The sequence below is a fragment of the Solanum tuberosum genome, unplaced genomic scaffold (genome assembly GCF_000226075.1).
Source record: "Solanum tuberosum cultivar DM 1-3 516 R44 unplaced genomic scaffold, SolTub_3.0 scf00294, whole genome shotgun sequence".
NCBI lineage: Eukaryota > Viridiplantae > Streptophyta > Magnoliopsida > Solanales > Solanaceae > Solanum > Solanum tuberosum.
This window is the reverse complement of record NW_006239231.1, coordinates 95,106-115,676: the sequence shown is the minus strand read 5'-3', so window position 1 is coordinate 115,676 and position 20,571 is coordinate 95,106. Positions and strand designations below refer to the sequence as shown.

The 20,571-nt window shown below is 28.8% G+C and overlaps 1 protein-coding gene across 1 annotated transcript; it reads left to right on the top strand.

The window, feature by feature from the left end:
- Nucleotides 1-12,329: 12,329 nt before the first annotated feature.
- LOC102586098 (uncharacterized) lies at nucleotides 12,330-14,085 on the top strand. The gene has a single exon (XM_006359749.1). It carries the CDS (start codon nucleotides 12,601-12,603, stop codon nucleotides 13,765-13,767), a length of 1,167 nt encoding a protein of 388 aa, XP_006359811.1. The 5' UTR covers nucleotides 12,330-12,600; the 3' UTR covers nucleotides 13,768-14,085.
- Nucleotides 14,086-20,571: the final 6,486 nt, after the last annotated feature.

Genomic DNA, 20,571 nt, shown 5'->3' with positions numbered 1-20,571 from the left:
TGAATGAGCCAACACAACAAGTTCTTTCTTTTTATTTTATTTTTGTAATTTCCTTTCAAGACTTTTGTCAAAATTATTCTCTTTGGATATGAAAATGTAATACTTTCAATTATTATAAAATTTTCTGCAAATTGAACGAGTCAATTTAGATGAATCTTTCAAAGGTCAAGATATGTAGGCATTGAGGAGACAAGATCAACTTGAAATTAAGCTATTTTATTATCTTCTCAATTATTTTTGGACCCTATAAAAAGTTTATAGAGTTCCAATAGGGTGGGTCCACCCCCAAAATAAAACTTTTGGACAATACTTAATATGGACCTACCTTTATCTAGACTAACCCCTCCAATGCCTATGGAATTGTACCACCTCACCACTCCAAAACCCTAACTACCCAAAAAAAGGGGGAAAAGAAAATACTACTAGTATTAAAATAAGTAGATAACTTAGCAAGGGTGTGACTTAGTGGTTGATGGATTAAAATTATTAAATTTCAAAATTTCACCGATAATTTTTTCTTATTTATCCAAGCTTTAGTGATGGAATTTTACTTTTTATCTATGCCGATATCATGATTCAATTGAGAGGTGTTCAAATTGACCTGAACACCAAAATTATAAGAAAATAGATAGGTCACTTAATTTATTTCTTTATTTTTTATGTTCCACTATTCTAATAAATGCAAGTTGCAATCAAGGGGTTTTTGATAGTGACAAAAAATCAGTTTTGGAACAAAACTAGTAAAAAAGTTGGGATTTAGTGATGGAACTATATCCTACTAATTTTTTGGACTATGGACCCTAGAGTTGTGGGACTTTGCAAAATCACATGCTTTGTGCTTCTTCCTTCTTTAAAGTTTTTGTATAAATCTAATTTAGTAGTAGCTCAATTTTTAATGACTTTTTTGGTCATTTTTATTTGCTCACTGTATACTAAAAGTAAATGTTCATGTTACTTGTTTAGTTTTTAAAAAATTATTATCTTATATCAATTTTATCTTAATTATTAAGTATTATTTTTCAATGTATTTTTTTAAAATACATATCATTTTGTTAATTACTTCTTAAGGAGTTTGTCAAATCGAATATAAATAAATAAAAATAAACAAATGAAATGTTACTAGTAAAGGCAAAACAAATAAAAGTGAAATAATTAAGTGACTAAAAGTTCACTTAATTACCTTACTTTTCAATCCCCTAAAAAAAGTGGTTTAAGGATAGGTAATATATTATGAGTATAACTATAATATAAAGGAAACTTTTGGAAAAGTGAAACTTGAAGCACAAGTTTTGGCACTTTTTTTATGGATATTACTAGTTAATTATTAGGGATCCTAATTATTAATCAATTAACTCCTGATTTGATTGGTTTTCGACATTTGACTAGTTGATTTTCTGGAGAAAAATAACACCTCAAAACTACCCCCATAGACAAATAGCAGCTAACCTTCTACCCCCTCCGTTTAAAAAAGAATGGTCTAGTTTTTCTTTCAGTCTATTTCGGGAAAAAAAATGACTCATTTCCTTTTTTGGCAATACTTTAACTTCAACTGTCCACGTGATATATTTAAGACCACAAGATTAAAGGACATTTTGGTACATTTGACATAACTTTAATTTATAACCACAAAATTAAAAAGTCTTTTTTCTTTTCTTAAACTTCATTCTAAGTTAAATTAGGTCTTTTTTTTTTGTAACGGAGGAATTAATATTTATTTCAAAATACAAGGAACAAATCTTGTTGCAATAATATTGATAAAAGAAAAAATAGAAGATATTCATTTCTCCGACTATTAGGATCGCTTGGTTGATGGAATAAGAAATTAAGAATATTGAGATAAATTGTGAAATTATTGTTTTTCATATTTGGTACAATTTTTTATGACATAATTATACCTCTTTCTATACCATATTTTATATGGGACAGCAATTTTTACATTACTAAAATGAAACAACAAAATACTCCCTCCGTTCCATTTTATATGAGGTAGTTTGACTCGGTACGGAATTTAAGAAAAAAATGAAGACTTTTAAAACTTTTAAAGTAAAATGAATGATAGAAATCTGTGTAGTTGTAACTCATTTCATTAAAGGTAAAATGAATATTTTACAGTTAAATTGTTATTTAATATAAAATTGTGTCATTCTTTTTTAAATATTGGGACAGAGGGAGTAATACATTTGCCTTTTTTCGATGCTTTCTCCCAACGTTTTGTAAGAAAAGTCCAATTAAACTAAACACATGTTTTATATATATCTCATTTTTAATCCAACGTAATCTAATATTTATCGATAAAAATATATTTACTAAAGAAAATCCTATCATTATTTAATTTTTATATTATAACTTTGAGATAACTTGCCAGCAATCAACTCTTTTTAAAAGGGATAAGAGATGCATATTGATATATCCTCTTAGACATGTGGATATGTTTAATTAAAATGTTATAATCTTTTTAATCTAATAAATAATAATTAATTGTGATTCCATGCTTCTTAAGCTTATGACATATCCCTATAATAATTCTGATATATCAAAATAGTTGAGACTTGAGAGGACGGAACACCACAATATTATATAACATGACCACCATCTAAGTTGGCCATTTAATTTACTCATTTTATTTAATTATGACAACAACTTGATAGTTCAATTATTCACAAATTCTTATGACATTCTACCATATTATCTTTGGTGATGGTGATAGATTTTTCTAATATCTTAAACCATTAAAATATTTTATACATTTTTGCGTTGCACGATGAACTTAATTATTAAAAAATAGCTTCGAGAAGAAGACCCCAAGCCTACTAACTATATATAATATAAATTCATGATATCTAAAATATAAATCTCTTTCGTTACAACAATTCTTTGTTTCGATGTGATTAATAAGACGTGGATCGTTCATGTATCTTAATTTGTATAATGTATAATGATATGATGTGAAGAAGAGTTGAACTTTAAAATTAAAAATAAATATTTCTACATGTTTTAGTTTTGTTGATAGAGTTATTTAATATTCGTTGTTAGTTGGAGAGAATTGGAATGTTATGAAATTAGTTGAGATGTACGTAAGTTGATCCGAACACCATCACGATTATAAAAAAATAAAAATAGATGACAACTATTGTGTTTGTTGAAGTAGGAAAATAGAAAGTGACAATAGGTCCCATTGCTGGATTCCATCTTGGATTATGAGATCACTATGTTAAGTTTATATGAATTGTTCATATTGCTTGCTAAGAAAACATGGAGTATAATTATTAATTAAGCTAACGATTAAAGTAATTATCGGGATTTTTTTAATTATTCTCAGAAAATGGTTTGTCTCATGTCTTTTTCCTTTTTAAACTCTTTAAAGATGCACTTCTATATTACTTTTTAAAACAAGTAATATGAATTGGAAAGGTATTTAGTGATAACTAGTTAAGTGTATGTGATTTTAGTTTGGTTGTTAGTATTATATGTTCATGATCCTAATTTATTTTGGTTGTTAATATTATAAATATGGGTGTCTTTTTATTACATATTTTCAACGTAGTGAGAGATACATTCAATGTGTAGAGAGATATACTCAATGTACAAAAATACAAGAGTTATTGAGTTATTTAATAAAGCCTTCTACCTCCTAGTTGTAGATTAATAGATTTCTTCTATATAACATTGTTGGATCTTTCACTTGTGCATATATTATTACCTTGAATAATTTTATTTCCTTCAAATTGATATCAGATCTAGCTTGTGTGAGATTCTTATAAAAGTCTTGTGTGAGATCTGATAAAAGGTGAGATCATATTAAAGTCTCATGTGAGATCTGACATATACAAAAGAATATGAGTATTCCATATTTATCCGAAATGTCCCATTTTTGTGTTCTTGATGGTAAAAATAATTTTGAGAGTTAGTATCAACATATGAAGAATTTTATCAAAATTGTTGGACTATGGTCCATTATTGATATTGGATTCGTGAATGCCCCAGAGGGCATAACATTGACTAGTGAATTTGCAAAATAATTGGAGAAAAGTAGAAAATTGGATTATAAGGCATGATTTTATCTTGATAGAAAGGTTGAATTGCATGTATATAATAAAATTTTAAGAAGGCTTGAACAATTTTAACAAAAACACATTGACGTGTTACAGATGTGAAGAGAGAAAAACTTCATGAACTTTGGAAACAATTTGAGTTGGCTCAAATGAAACCAACATAATCAATCAAAGATTTCTTTATGAGATTCAAAAAAATGGTCGATGGTTTAGAATCAATGGAAAAGTATTAGAAGAAGAAAATTATTTAAAAAATATTAAATTTTCTCAGTTAAGAGTTTCAAACAATAAGACATATGTTGAGTCTATCTGAAATCTGAATACCTTAAAGCTTGATGATCTAAAAGGTGAATTGGTGACATATGAGATGTCCTTAACTCAACAAATGATAAAAATATTTGATGAAGCATTGCAAACAAAGGTGAGTCAATCTAAGTCAAAAGAAGAGATATCAAACTGAGTTAAGGCAAATCAAAGATGTCAAAATCTCAGAGGTACAATGACGAGGAAATATAGATGTGATAGTGGAGGAGGAAGATCAAAGAAAGGATGATAAAGAAGAGACATTGAGTTTGGTAGAAATAAATGAAGAAAATCAAAGAAAAGATGATCAATTAAGAGAAAAAAAAGAATCATCAAATTAGACAAAAATATATGAAGAAGATCAGAGTTTAAAAATTGTGGAGAAAGGAAGGAAAGATAGAAGTAATTTTCACTGCGGTATGGATGTCTTTGATTGGAAAGAGGACTCCAATAGTGGTCAATCTAATAAGTCAATAATTATTGCCTTATTGGGATGACTAAAAAGAATAATTTGGTTGAAATTGATGTTTCTTCGATAAAGGCTAGTAATTCAAGCCATGAGACATGTAATAAACATGATTGGTCTATACAAAGTGAAGGTATTAGAAAAGAAATTGAAATACTCTGTTGTCTCACAAAAAAAATTGTTTGAAGCTTTTGAAGATGATGCTAGTGACAAAGGAAGCAAAAGTGTTCACCAAGAGCAAGTTTTTAATGATCTACCCAAAATTGAAAAAAAAAACAATGGAAGTTCTAGATCTGCAATTGAAGTGCATGACTATGAGTAGTGAAAATACAATCAACTCTAAATCATTATTCAAAATTATAGATTTTGAAGAGCATGAAAAATTATTTGTTGAAGAACTTACTTTACCACATACACAATCAACTGAAGTCGAATGGACATACAAAATCAAGTACAAATCAATTGGAGAAGTAGATGATTTTACGATAAGAAAAGTCAAAAGTTTAGGTGAATTCTCATCGACGTTCCGCAGACGTAAGAAGAGTCAAATTGCAAGAGATTAAAAGACAATATGAGTTAACCCAAATACAATCAACTGAGTCTGTCAAAGAATTTTTTACAAGAGTTATTAATATTGTCAAGAGCTAATGGAGAAGACTTCGATCTTGCTAAAATTGATAAAAAAGTATTGTGATCATTGAGTACAAAATTTCACACAAAATATACAGTTTTTGAGGCCACCAAATATCTTAGCACTTTGACACTTGATGATTTAGAAGGTGAATTTATGATACACAAGATGTCCTTGAATCAACAAACGATAGAAAAACTTAATGAAGTGTTGCAAACAAAGGTAAATCGACCTAATCTAAAGGATGAGATATCAAACTTGGCTAAAACAAATCAAAGAGTTCAAAATTTCATAGATAGAGGACAAGGGAACAAAGGAAATTTTCGAGGCCGTGGTAAATGTAATTATTCTTACCAATAGAGTAATAATAACAATTTTAGGAAGGAACGATAAAATAATCAAAATTTTCAGAGACATAACAAATCAACAGTTCAGTGTCATAATTTCAGAAAATTTGGACACTATCATAGAAATTGTTGGTTTAAAAATATGAAAATAGAGAAGTACATGCAAATTGGCTAAAAATTATGGAGATAAACAAGAGACTTTATTATTTTCTAGCTTAGAAATAGAAGAAAATAGAAGAAATGAATGGTTTTTAGATTCTAGTTATAACAATCATATGTCTGGGATAAAAAATTATTTGTTGATCTACATGAATCATTTAGAGCTACTGTAAGACTTGATAGTAACTCTAAAGTGTCTGCTATTGGAAAAAGGAAAAAATTCAATTACTTCAAAAAATGATTTTTCTCATTCTGATGTTTATTATGTTTAAGTGTTTATCATAATTTGTTGAGCTTAGGACACCTGACAGAAAAAGAATATGACTTGCGATTTAAGTATGAAATTGACACTATTAGCGATGATAAATTAGGATTAATTGCAACAGTGAAAATGAATCAAATTCGTTTGTGGCCTCGTTATGAAAAGTTATTTGTTAATGAAAGAACATGACTCTTATGAAACGTCATCTGATAATGAAAGAACATGACTTTTATGAAAAGTCATTTGTTCATGAAAGAACATGACTTTTATGAAAGTCATCTTTTAAGTTCTATAAATATAAAGATTCTCTAGAAATAACCTAAGAAAAATTTGCATGTATAAACAAAGCGTTTTGTTGTATCCTGAAGGGATTTGATTGTATTTTCCCCAATATGTATATGTGCAATATCTTTTTAAAGAAAGTGATTACACGTCTCATAGACATCTTCTTTTTCATTCATATTTCTTATAATTATATTTTCTAACAGTATTGTGTGTATGTTATATTATTAAGTATGGTAAAAAGTGTACTTAAAAGGAACATGATGATATTGATACATGAAAATATACTCAAAACAATAAGATAAAGGAAAAACAAACTACATTATATATGAGTATTAATAATACAACACAACTATAACAAACTAATAACGTAAAGAATTATGGTAAAGTCGAAATGACAAACTAAAGTTGTGATAGAAGAAAACTGAAAAGTCATCTACCAAGAAACTTTACAACGTATATAAATTGATATATAAATAAACTATTCAAAATCTTGATGAGTGAATTATTCCCCAAATGAGTAATTTACCAATCCCTTATATCTAAAAGTATTTCAAAGCAAGAATAACAATAACAACATATTCAGTGAAATTTCACAAAGTAAGAAATGAAGAAGGTAAAGTGTACGTAAATCTTATTACTACCTCGTGGGGTATAGAAGTTGTTTTCAAAAGACCCTTGGTTTAAGTGTATCAAATCCAAGTAAAAGAAGAAGAAAATAATGAAGAAAACATAGTTAAAAAGAAAAGTAGTGTAAATTTTACAAGAGAAAAACAATAACAACAACAAAATAATGGAATAACATAAAGAATAGCAACACAACTATAAAGACATGACTAATCCTATGACCGTCCCTAAACCTTCACCAGGATAAGAGACCACTCTACGACACCTACTAGCCTTCTACCCTAATACGCGATTCACTCATGTCTATCTAAAGTCATGTCCTCGATAATATTAAGTTGCACTATGTCCTGTATAATCAAGTCTTCTCAATACTATCTCGACCTTCAAAATCTTGTATTGTGCACTTGGCCAAACAAATCAAGTTATTTATAGGAGGATAAGTATATTATTTGTAGAGGTAGAGTCAAGATTTAAATTTCTCTTAAGTTAGTGTTTGAAATTTTAAATTTCTCTTAAGTTAGTAGTTTTAACTAATAGTTTATACATTTTTATTATGTTGGTACTTGGTGTTATTGTGTGAACTTAAATCTTCTTTAAAAAAACAAAATATTTCGTATTTCAATCTAAATACTTATTTTAATCATTTTATTTTTCAATTGTATCTTACTACAATTTGCAACATATTCATCAACACATTACATTTATTAAAATAAATATATAATTAAAATTAAAATTATTGAATTCTATTAAATCCGTAGAGTTCCATTTGACATTATCAAACTCTGAAAATGCTAGAATTAGAGGTTGTACTTCTAGAGAATTCTAGCGGACCCAGTCCAGTCCAGTTCCAGTTCCAGTCCACCTTACGCGCCAATATAGACATATCCCTTTGACAACTGACAACACTCACGCTTTCACCCTACATTTTGGGTCCAAATTAACATCAATTTTTTTTTTATATTATTTCAAAATTATACTATAAATTATCATAATAAATATATTTTTTTTATCTCACTTTATGTGATGAGCGAATTATTCTTTGATCGTATTTTTTTTTTATACATGTATTAGTATTAATTATTGTAACTTGTACTATTTTTATATTTTTTAAAAATTAAAATATTAAGTTGAGGAGGACAGGGGAAGTAAAATACAAGTTTTATGCATTTATTTGATTTGACAAAACATGTGACGTAAGTATTTTCACTATCGTTGTATTATAGTGATGAATACTTGGTCTTCTGCAATTGTGCATCCACGACGACCTCTTCTTCTTCCTTTTTTCTTGTCTTTTTTTGGATTTAAAAGAAATGGATTAAGTTCCTTTTTTATATATTATTTTTAGCACAAAATGTCCTTTTAATTTGAATGCTACTTATAGTAGTGACGTACACTTGATAACTTGAGGAAAGAAACAGGTAGATGATAATGAGAAAGAGCGTCGCGTTAAGACAAGGGGAATACATCATGTTAAAGAGTGAAGAATAGTTCTCGTCTCATGTAAAATAATTAATTACATTTTGAGGTGACGTTGAGAAATAAAAAAGAAATCTATGAGACGACTCAGTTTATTGTTCTGGAATGAATTAATATGACATAAGTCCTCTATTATTTATGCAATTCAATTTGAAGAAAAAATTTCCTAGGAAACATTTTTAATATTTTACCTTGAAACATTTATCATTATTCCAGATGGATTTTACAATTAAGATAACTTAATTATCAAGTTTGAGGCAGAATAAATAATTTTAATATGAAGTGAATAGTCTGCTATTCTCTCTGAGATTAGTATTTTATTTTAAGGTATTAGATTCAACTTTGTTAATGGTAAATTAAACACTCTCATTTCTTAATTAAAAAATAAATTTGGTTTTTACATCAAACATGATGACTAATACGTAAGACTCTGTCTCATTTGAGACGTAAGATAATCAATTAGGTTTATATTATTTTCGATTAGATGCCAAACATGTCACTATTAGAATATGTTTAGTTACGTAATTTCTTAATTATGGTAAGGTAAGATGATGACGTTGAGTCGAATAATTAGAAATATTAACACCGCCAATTATATATTATACTTTCTTTCTTAATCATGTTTATTTAATACTATCTCTTCGGTTCATTTTACTTGTAATGGTATATGCTCTTTAAAAAATAATTAATTTTGTTAAATTATTAAATTATTTTATTTATTTTTTAATTTCAATTTAATGCTACTAACTGTTTTCATCATATTAATTATTCACTCTTATTTTAATTGTTATTTTAGGTCTTTCATGTTTATTAAAAAATAATTATAAGAAAATGTGTAATTTACTAAATTATTCATATTCTTACTAATTTACTTTTATATATACTTTCTTCGTTTCAAATTATATGACAATATTTTGACCTGATAAAAATTTAAAAAGGAATAACAGACATTTGAAATTTATGGTCTAAAAATAATCTTATATATTTGTTTGACTCTAAAGTGAAATGTTACATTTTTTGGGAGAAATTAAAAAAGAAATATGCGTTGTATAAGTTAGGATCGAGGGAAAAGTACACATTAAAATATAGTTTCTAGGCTACATGAAATCACTTGACTAAATAGCGATAAATTTGAAAGAAAACAATTACTAATATGATCTTTTTATTAGGTAAAAAGCGCCACTTATTTAAATCAAAATAAAATGGTAAAAATAGCACTTTTATATTGGAACACCGGGCCAGAGGGAGTACTTCTATAATATAAAGAATATAATTGAAAATAATTCTCAATGATACTCTTGAATCCTTAAAGTGACTATTTTGAGCTAAAATGATAACGAAAATAGCACAACACATTATGAGGGTATCTCTAATCTTACACTTTATTTTACTTTTTAAATATAAATTTCTTTATTCTTTCAGACAACCAACTTCAATTAAATTCTCTAAATTACTTTTTAAGAAAAAAAAAGTTCTCTCTCCTCAATATTATATAATAATAATAATTACTATTATTTTTTCTATTATTTTTTTCTTTCATAATATAAGTTTGTTCTTTATTTCAAAATAATCACCCTATATAATTTTCATGTAATACATCATTATTATTTTCAAATTCTTTATTCAATATAAAATTATATTTATTCTAAAATTTTAAAGAACAACTACGAATAATTGAAAAAAGAAATCAACAAGCACAATCGTAATCACAAATACAATAATTCTCTAGATCATACACTAATTTTTTTTCTGAATATTGTTAAATGTGAAAATGACCTACCGAATTACTAAATTATTGTTGTGATTTTTAAAAATATTTTGTTATGTATTACATTGTCTTTAAATTATTATGTTATGTATTGTATTTTAAAATTAAAATTTTCATCTTATCATTTAAATTTTGTGCATTCTTCATAGTGAAAATTAATAATAATACTATCAAATTATCACTAAAGTGACGAAAATTGAAAAAAATATTTGAAATATTATTAATTCGGGATGAAAGTAGTATATATTAAATAATATATTTTTTAAAATGTTGTATCACATTTAAAAAGAATTACAAATGTTAGAAATTTAATTAATAGTCTTATATGAAAAATAATATTTTAATTACAAAATAATAGAAATAATATTAAAATAATAAAAACGTGAAATAGAGAGGATGAATTTGTAGAACTACTATTCATCTTTCTATAAATAGAGAATAGAGAGATTTTTAGAGTGTGGTTGGAGACCCAATTCTCTATTTTTTACGCTCCAAATATAGAAAATAGAGAATAAAATAGAGTGTGATTGGAGATGGTTTGAGTATGTCATAATTTTTTAAATTAGTTATTTATACTAATAAGCATGACAATTAAAATGAATCGGGAGAATACTCTTCTCGTTTTAAGAAAATGACATTTAATTTAAAGATTAAATATTATTTTTTGGTACTGCATCTTTCAACATTTCTTTTAAAATAAATTATGAAAGGTATGCCTAACTACATTTCTATTATCTATTTATGTATCTTAGATTATATCATATGTTTCACAAGACTATGTCAGCTAAGGTGACCAAAAACGTTCACCCAAATAGGACATATTAGACATTTAATTTAATCTTAACCCTCAAATCAAACAAATAAAGTAAATCCAATGCATAAAAGTCAATATCATAGATTCTTCTTTTTGAAAAATTTATGTTACACGTTCTTACATTGGCCCATCTTAATTGAACATCATACGCGTCCCTTGCGTGTGATACTACGTGTTAACCTAAATAATTTAAATCAAAATCTTTATTTAAGCCCTAATTAATGATACTTGGCTCTCATTTTGGCCATAAATAATTTTGAGATTTTAAAGTTGTTTCCCTCTGTCCCTAATTATTTGTCCACTTTTGAATTGACACTCCTATTAAGAAATCAATTAATGACATAGTGAGTTTACTATTTTACCCCTATTAATTATGAAGTGGATGAAAAGTTCTGCATTTTTCAAAGTAATTAGTCATTTAATTGAGAGTTTAATAGGTAAAAAAAAATTGTCCTTTCTTGATTTGTCGAAATGGACAAGTAATTAGGGATAACTATAAAAGGAAAAATGGACAAGTAATTAGGAACAGAGAAAGTATATGTTACTCAGAAAAAAATTAACTTTTCGTGAGTGAAAGTTTCTAATACTCAAAAATTTGTCTGAAATAATTTTTGGAAATTTCAAAATATGTGAAGATCAGATTTTTCAAATTCTAAATAAATTTTATAATTAAATAGATGCTGAAAGATAAATTTCCAATATTTGATTTAAAATTTATAACCAAACACTAGTTTAAAGAATATTTTAATTAAGTTTATAAATCAATCAAATTGGCTTTTAAATATTTTTTAAATTTATCTATGCGTATGAAAAGTACCTCAAATGCTTAATTATAAAACCAAATGCTTATAAGCCAAATCAGCTCAACTGGTGACTTTTCAACTTCCAAGCACTTTTAATTTACTCTTCACCTTTTTTTATTTGATATATCCATCGTATCTCATTTTTTCTTTTTAACAATGATATTGAATTTTCATTAAAAGTTGGTGGGGTACCTTTTTGAGAATTTACAATTTTCACAATCATTGAAATTTCTCTTTCATCTTTTTTTTTTTTCTTTTTGAAAAAATAAAATTCCAACAAACCCATATACGCGGTCGAAATGGAGCACAATATAAGGGCGTTTTCCTCCAGTTAGGGTTCCCAAAAACATCCTCTTTCTTTGCCTTTGTGGACTTTGTCTTCTCTCCAAATTCTTCTTCATTCTCTCTTCTTAATTCATTGCTTTTTCTTCACCAATTCTTGATCCTTATTTGAATCTTTTCATTGCTTTTTGGGTTTGATCTGAATTTCGTGTTTTTTTCACTTCATTTCTCCAATTTCTATTCAACAATTCGTGGGTTGATTTCAGATTTTCAATTTTCTTTTGACTGTTTCATGTGAGAAAGAAAAAAAAAAAAAAGTAATCTAGAAATGCCAGTTACAGATTATCAAGGAGCATCTGCATCTTTCACAAATTTTGGGAGATCTCTTTTGAGTATGCGCAGAGATCAGGTGCATTCCATGGAAGCTGCTCATGAGGCGACTAGCCAAGAGCTAGAACTTGAAGGTTTTCAGAAGCAAGTGGCTGAACGTTTTAATGAATTATCTTCTGTTGATTCTGATCAATTGCTTTCGGTTCCGTGGATCCGTAAGATGTTGGATGTGTTCCTCTGTTGCCAGGAACAATTCAGGTCTATTTTATTCAACAACGCTGCTAATTTGAACAAACCTCCGATGGACAGATACGTTACTGAATATTTCGATAGGAGTGTGAAGGGGTTGGATGTTTGTAATGCGATAAGGGATGGAATTGAGCAGATAAAACAGTGGCAGAAGCAGTTGGAGATTGTTCTGTGTGCATTAGAAAATCAGAGGTGTGTTGGTGAAGGTCAATTTCGTCGTGCGAAGAAGGCTTTGATTGATTTCGCAATTGGTATGCTTGATGAGAAGGAGTCTAATACATCTGTTGCCCATAGAAACAGGTCATTTGGGAGAAACAATACTCAGAATGATCATAAGTCTTTAGGGCATTTTAGATCATTGTCATGGAGTGTTTCTAGGAATTGGTCTGCTGCTAGGCAGCTCCAAGCAATTGGTAACAACTTAGTTGCTCCCAAAAATAATGAAATTATTGCTACCAATGGATTAGTTTTGGCTGTTTTCACAATGAGTTATGTGTTATACTTTGTAATGTGGGCACTTGTGGCTGCAATACCATGCCAGGACCGTGGCCTGCAGACACATTTTAATGTGACTAGGCAATTTATTTGGGCCGTCCCAATCCTGTCCCTCCACGAAAGGATTTTGGAGGAATCGAAGAAGAGGGATCGTAGAAATGCTTGTGGATTGTTGAAGGAGATTAATGAGATGGAGAAATGCGCTCACCACATGAATGAATTGATCGATACTGTCCAATTCCCAATCACAGAGGAAAAAGATGGAGAAGTGAAGCTAAGAGTTCATGAACTTGGGCTTGTTTATGATGGTCTAAAGAATGGATTAGACCCTTTAGAGCGCCAGGTTAGGGAAGTATTCCATAGAATCGTTCGGAGCAGGACTGAAGGCCTCGACTCTATCGGACGAGGGAATCATGAATGAAACAACATGTTGCATTGTTGGGAAGCCATATATTTAGAACATGAGGATAATATGATATATAGATTTTCCCCTTTTGTTCTTTTCTTTTTTGGACCTTTTTTTTAGATGAGAAGATGAGGGAGAATGGTTAATGGTGCCAGAAAAATAAGTAGTTTAAAGAGGTAAAAATCATGTATTTTCACCTCATATTTGTAAAGAAACTAGGAAAAAAAGTGGATCTTTGATCCATTTTTGGTGATATTCATCTTGTTTGGGATTGTATAATCACTTATGACTTAAGTTTGCTTTTTTAACTCTTCAACTGAGTTTCCTTTTTCAGTTTCTTTTAGTTGTTGTTGCTTGCAATCTTGGTATAAATTTTGGTACATTTCATAAACAGATAAAAGGTAAAACTGCGTACACAACACTCTCCCCGTACTCCACTTATGAGATTACACTTTGCCATTGAATTAGAATTTTTCTAGATAAAGATGTTAAAATCATTCATTGTCACTGTTTCTATCTTCTTGTTTGACATTTTCTTTAGAGTATGTCAATGATATTGCCAAGTTTACATTTTATTACTAATGACTTTCTCCTATGAAGCTTAGAAAATGAGATTTTACAGTATAAAGGAATGTCATTGACTGTTCAGTTTACATTTTAGTGATTTTCTTTCTTTTTTCTAAAGGTTCTGTCTCTGTTCATCACTTGACCATTCAGCCTCTGGAATGGTCATTTTTATATTGAGTCTCATTTTATCCTTGAATCAAAGACAACCCTTTTGCAAATCCCAAAACATTGATACTTTTGGAGTTGCTTTTGTTGGTCCAATTTTGTTTTTGTTCTGACATTAGATCTGGCTTTGTCATGGACTCTGTGTGTCTAACAATGAGTTGCTGGCTGTTTTCTACATTTTCTCATCTTCCATGAAAATTTTAAACAAATCTTCAGCATGTGATTTTGGTCAAAATTCTGGTTTTCTTGTTGACTTAGACAATGTTTTTATTTATGGAAGCCACGTTTGTTAATTCTCTTATGCGAATACATGTATCAGGTAAGACTAACATGACTTTCTTTTCTTATTTTTTGTTTTAACTCATGTGCATAAGTTAACTGGACCTGGTAGGGAACGCTTTAGCTCAATGTGGAACTTTTTTATGTGAATCTGAATTCAGTCGGAATTCAATGTAGATATTGGACATCGGATGAAAAATTAAAAAAAATATATTGGAATTATTTCCAAAGTTATATATATTGACAATGTAAAAAAATTCGTGCTATCAAGTATCAACGCAGTTGCATCCAAGTTTTTTAGTTCTTGGCTGTTCAACTACCTTTAATATGGAGTTATTAGTTTCTAAGATTGTGGTGCTAAGTCAATATATTTATATGTTAGTTTCTAATATATAAAAATAGTGTAATTTGGGTTAAGAGCAACGGCGGCTTGAAATAGGCTATTATTCTATTGTCTAGATAGCAATGTCAGACTTGGTATACAAAATTATTTGTTCCAGTAAATCACCCTTTAATTATAAAAAAAAACTGTATACATTACAATAACAATAACATATTTATTGTCTGTGAAGTGTAAAGTGTACACATATCTTATTTCTTCCTCTGAGGTAGAGAGACAGTTTTTGATAGATTTTCGGCTCAAGGTAAAACATTCAAGTACAAGAAATAATAGATAATAACAAAAACAATAGATAGTAATAGAACAAATACTACCACAAAACGATACGATAATCGAGGTACAAGTAATGACATATAATAACAGAAAGTGAAGTAGAAGAAACTACATAAGCAATACTAACTACTAATATGAACGGACATCAAGACAATGTCCTACTTCTTACTAATCATTTACCCTAATCTGTATTCTCCACACCTTCCTACACTATAATTAATGCATAAAACTGAAACTTTTTCCAACAATTCTTGTTAGTTTGTTGATATGATCCAAACACCAGAAACAAACAAAGGGGGCATCTTAAAAAAACTTAATCAATCTCACATGTTTGCTTAATTTATCAAAGCATTGAGAACATGGTAAAAAAAATGAACTCAACTCCCCCAACCCCCTACCCCGTACCCCACACCCTAAAACTCTTCTAGATTTTGATATTTTTATGGCCAGCTAATTGCTCATTTTGAGAACTGGATCATAGCTGGCATGTTTGTTAACATCATCAATAAGTTCAAAAATGAAGATTTGACATTATGCAATATACTAGTATCTACCACCAATTGGATAATGAGAGGCCACTAAGTGGTGAGAGATATTTGAGGCATTCCTTGAATGAATCTACAAGTCCTTTGAAGGTGTGCTTTAATTGCCATATATTAAATATATATGTTACATATTAGCTGGCTGAATATATATATATTATGGCAGGCAACAAAGAAAGTGGACCTCAACATTTTTTCCAATATCTAGGAGAAGTTCTATATTAATGGCTTCTATCTATAGGACAAAAATGAAGTAAGTGCCAAATTATTGCTTTTTGACATTATTCCTTTATTTTAAGTTTAAACCATATTGACCTCAATGCCAGATTTTGCTTTTCTTTTTTAATCGATATTTCAGAAGTGCTCTCTTTAGTTCTGAGTTAGGAATAAAATTTGCGTATATTTTATCTTCTTCAGACTTTATTTTATAAAATTATACTGAATATATTATTGTTGTTTGATGTCTATTGTTTTGAAACACTTATTTGATTGAAAAATCATCCAATTTCTGACAACACTTTTCTCTTTTATTTTCTTAATTTAATAAAGAATGAGTGGAATACAAAAGTTAGTATGTGTATAAGAAAATTGGAAACCTAACCAAACTACCTTGCACGAAATACCAACAACTAGTGCATGCATCCTAGCTCATTGTGGGATTAATTGATAACACATGTATGAGGTAGTCATAATTAACACATGTTGTGAGAATTTGTTTTCATTTTGAGGACTCAAATTTTTATCGAACTAAGTTTAGGCTAATCAAGAAAGAGAGAGGGGCTTCCAATTGCACTGAAGAATTGTGTAAAGTCGTATATTTTCCAAAGCAAAATTGGATATGAATCGTCCTAATTTTTAAAAGTGAAAGAATTTCAACCATTTCACTTGAACGGTGAATGTTCATTTCTTGAATTATATAAGAGGTAGAAACATTATAGAAAATATAATTACTAACCAAGTAGCCAAATAATTAGATGCATGGAAATGTCATGTGGACATCTCAACTGCTACTTGCAAGTTGCAAAATTTGGAATAGATTGAACCATGCCATTGACATTATATTATATTATTTTTCTTCACGTGACATCATTGAATCCTTTATTAAATTCCAAAAGGTCTTCAATTCGTTGGCACATCCTCTCTAGAGACCCCTATTATTTAGAGTATAAAATAATATTGCTTTTGATATTGGCCAATATTAATTCTTATAAAATTCAACAAGTAGGTAAAATTTTCTCATTTTTGAGGGTTGCCTATAAGCATTGTGGCTATGAGAGGTTTTGTTATTCTTTATTTTTTAAATTGTTTAATGTTTTTTTCCATTCTTTTTTTTTGGAGTTGAGGATAGATTATATATAGAAGAAGTTTTTATTTTTTTTATTTTTATGGTTTGACTTTGCACCTAATTGGTAGAAGTGTAAAGATGATATAGCACTATTCATCTTCATTATTTAGCGAGGACAGCTAATTCGATAACCATTTCTATATACCACTTTACTAATTACCATTAAAATTGTACACAAGTTTCTTATCCATTAACTTCCTTTTTAGAGCAAGAGTTAAAGAGGCTTCCGATAATTTTCTATAAATATTTCTTCTTTTAATAAGAAGTGTTTTTTGTCATTATTATTTGAATGGATATTTTCTCTTTGAAGTTTGAACCATTAATATTGAAGTGTTTTTGTCATTATTATTTGAATGACCTTCTTATATACTAAAGTACTATTAAAACATGTTAGTATAAGATATTTATATTATTTAAATATTTTTTAAATACACCAGATGTGAAAGAAAACAAAAACAATTCTAATCAGGATTAACTGGGATTTATAGAATTATATACGTAATATTATTTTTATTAATTGCTTGGTTTGTTACGTTTGTTTTAATGAATATGGTGTATCAAAATAGGATTAACACACCATTTTGTCAATATTATCATGATTTACTTTGTATAAAAATAATACTAGTCAATAATATAGTACCATTTTCTCTAATACACAATCAAAGCAGCTTGGGCAATGATATGATAATTCACTCAAATGAGATAAGATTTATAGAAGTATATATATACCAAACTTACAATAAATTTGAATTGTCATTTTCTATACCTACCAAAAGTATATGAGAGGCCAAAATGCGAAAAGGTCCCTCCCCTTCCAGTAGCTAATAATGTAACCAGTTTTTATTATGCTTTAATTACCAAAAGTTGGTTTTCTCTCTCTTTTAGTACTATAATAATAATAATAATAATAATAATAATAATAAATGATGACGGTCTTTACCAATAAGGGTTGTGGTGGAGTGGTAAGTACTCCTTCATCCTTAACCAAGAGGTCTCGGGTTTGAGCCCTCTTGGGTACGGAGTCATTTTTGTTAGGGAGCGCTTTACCCTCAATGTGGGACTTTCCGATGCGAATTCGGATTTTATCGGGATCTAATATAGATACTGAACATCGGGTGAAAAACAAAAAAAAATGATGACAGTCTTTTTCTATTATAGAAAATATTCTTGTAAATACTTTATTGTTATTCACAATTCCAAAATCACAATCTTTTCACTTCATTCACTCATTTTTTAAAGTGATAAAACACACAACTGTGGAATGAATTGATTATTTTTGAACTTTAAGTTGATTGAAACTAATCCTCAGAATTATTTTATTTTATATACACAAGTTAAACTTAGAACAAGTGAGTGATCACAATTCACAATTAACAACATAATTTAAAATTTAAATAGCGAAGCAAGACGAGAGATAAATATTTTTGACTTTTCAGAAGCTTGATCGAACAGGACTCTGTTATTAATCTAGATCCATCAGCTTTGAGTAGAACATGCATATCCCAATTGATTGATGGACCAAGAGCATATAAGACTCAGTTAAATCCAACACAAACACATCACATGGATTTGGAAACCCATATCCAAGTCTGAGCTAGCTTAATGGATCATAACTGACTCTATAGTCTTATCATTGATTTTTTTTATATAACTTTTTAAGTTGGAGGCCTATCACTTCATTCTTCAATTATTGTATCCACAAGTTTTATTAAAAAGTTGGTGTTAAGAAAGTATGCAACATTATATTACATGTCCAATTTAGGATAAATGTGCAAGGCCAATAGAATTGTTAGTGTCTTTATGAGAAATTAGCCATCATATTAAGCCTTTACCATTTATCGACATCATGTCAAACTCATCTCCCCCACTCCCACCCACCCACTCACTCTTAAAAGCATTGAAATCATATGACTATGAAATCTAAAATTTAACAACTCCAACCACCAAGGATACGAGCGGAGATCTACTACTACGCTACATTTTGCTTCTTAAAAAATATGAATATAACATTGAAAATATTGCTTAAGTTTGAAGAAAGAAACTTGAAAATATTATTAAAGACCATTGAACTTTGGTTCGAAATCTTTTGATCAGCGTAGTTGTGATTTATTTTAATTGGATGATATCGAATTTTGTTCGAAACATCTTAATGGGCTTTGAATATTAATTTTGGGGTTGTTTGGAGACAATTTGAGGAAGATTTGAGCTAATTTTTAAATTGATAACTCAAAGTTAAAAAAACGGTTTCAATTAGTGTATATTCTGAGATGCTTTGCACAGAATTGCCCTATATTTCATCTTTATCTTCTATTAATAATTGGAAACAAGAAAATAGATTTTATATAATATAAAAGCGGAAATATATAGATGGTCACTTAAAATTGTTCATAACAATCACATATACATCTTAACTTTGTCGATTACCATATAGACATCTTAACTTGACACAAGAGTAGCTTGATTAGATCGAATTGCATTAGAAACTTGCATTTTGAACATAAAAACACTTCCTACTAAAGATAACGAAAATTTGAAACTGAAACATTTAGCTAAAGACTTTGCAAGTAGGTCATGAGCTTTGCTTGCATATCGTGATTGCTTCGATATACTTCGTCTTTGTGACCCTAAATCTTTCTGTATTATAGTAGATAATACTTCGAATCACATCTAATGCTAAATTAGAGAACTTCTAGAAGAAGTTAAATAGTAATTTTAATTGTGGATTTGTAAAGTTAAGGATTAGACAGAACTCAATAGCTTTGGCTCAAATGTCATATTTTGTTTAGAAAATATATTGGGGCAATATGTCTTAAAATATATATTCAAAACCGAGTAAACAAAAAAGTTGTGATCTAAAAATCATAAACTTAAAATTCTGGATCCAACTTATTAGTACGATGTTAAACAAAAGTAGAATAATATTATTGGAAGATATTAAACATAGGCTAGGACCTATTCATATTTGATGGTGCCTTTTTATGCTAGTGTCACTTGACCTATAGTAAAAATAATTTGAAAAAAGTGTGCCTTGTAAAGCATTGATAGAGTTTGAGCTGCAAAAAGAATTGCGAATCAATCGTATGCAATACTAAACTTAAAAAGTGTTACATTGTGTAGTACAAATGAAGTCCAATTGGAAGGCAATGTGCACATATTTGACAAGGCCTTTTCCTTTTTGCTTGCCTATCCCACAAGACACACCACACAAACCCCACTTGTGAAACTACACTGAGTATGTTATTATTGTC

Coding starts and splice junctions, on each gene's coding strand:
- LOC102586098 (XM_006359749.1), top strand. CDS start 12,601: ATGCCAGTTACAGATTATCAAGGAGCATCTGCATCTTTCACAAATTTT.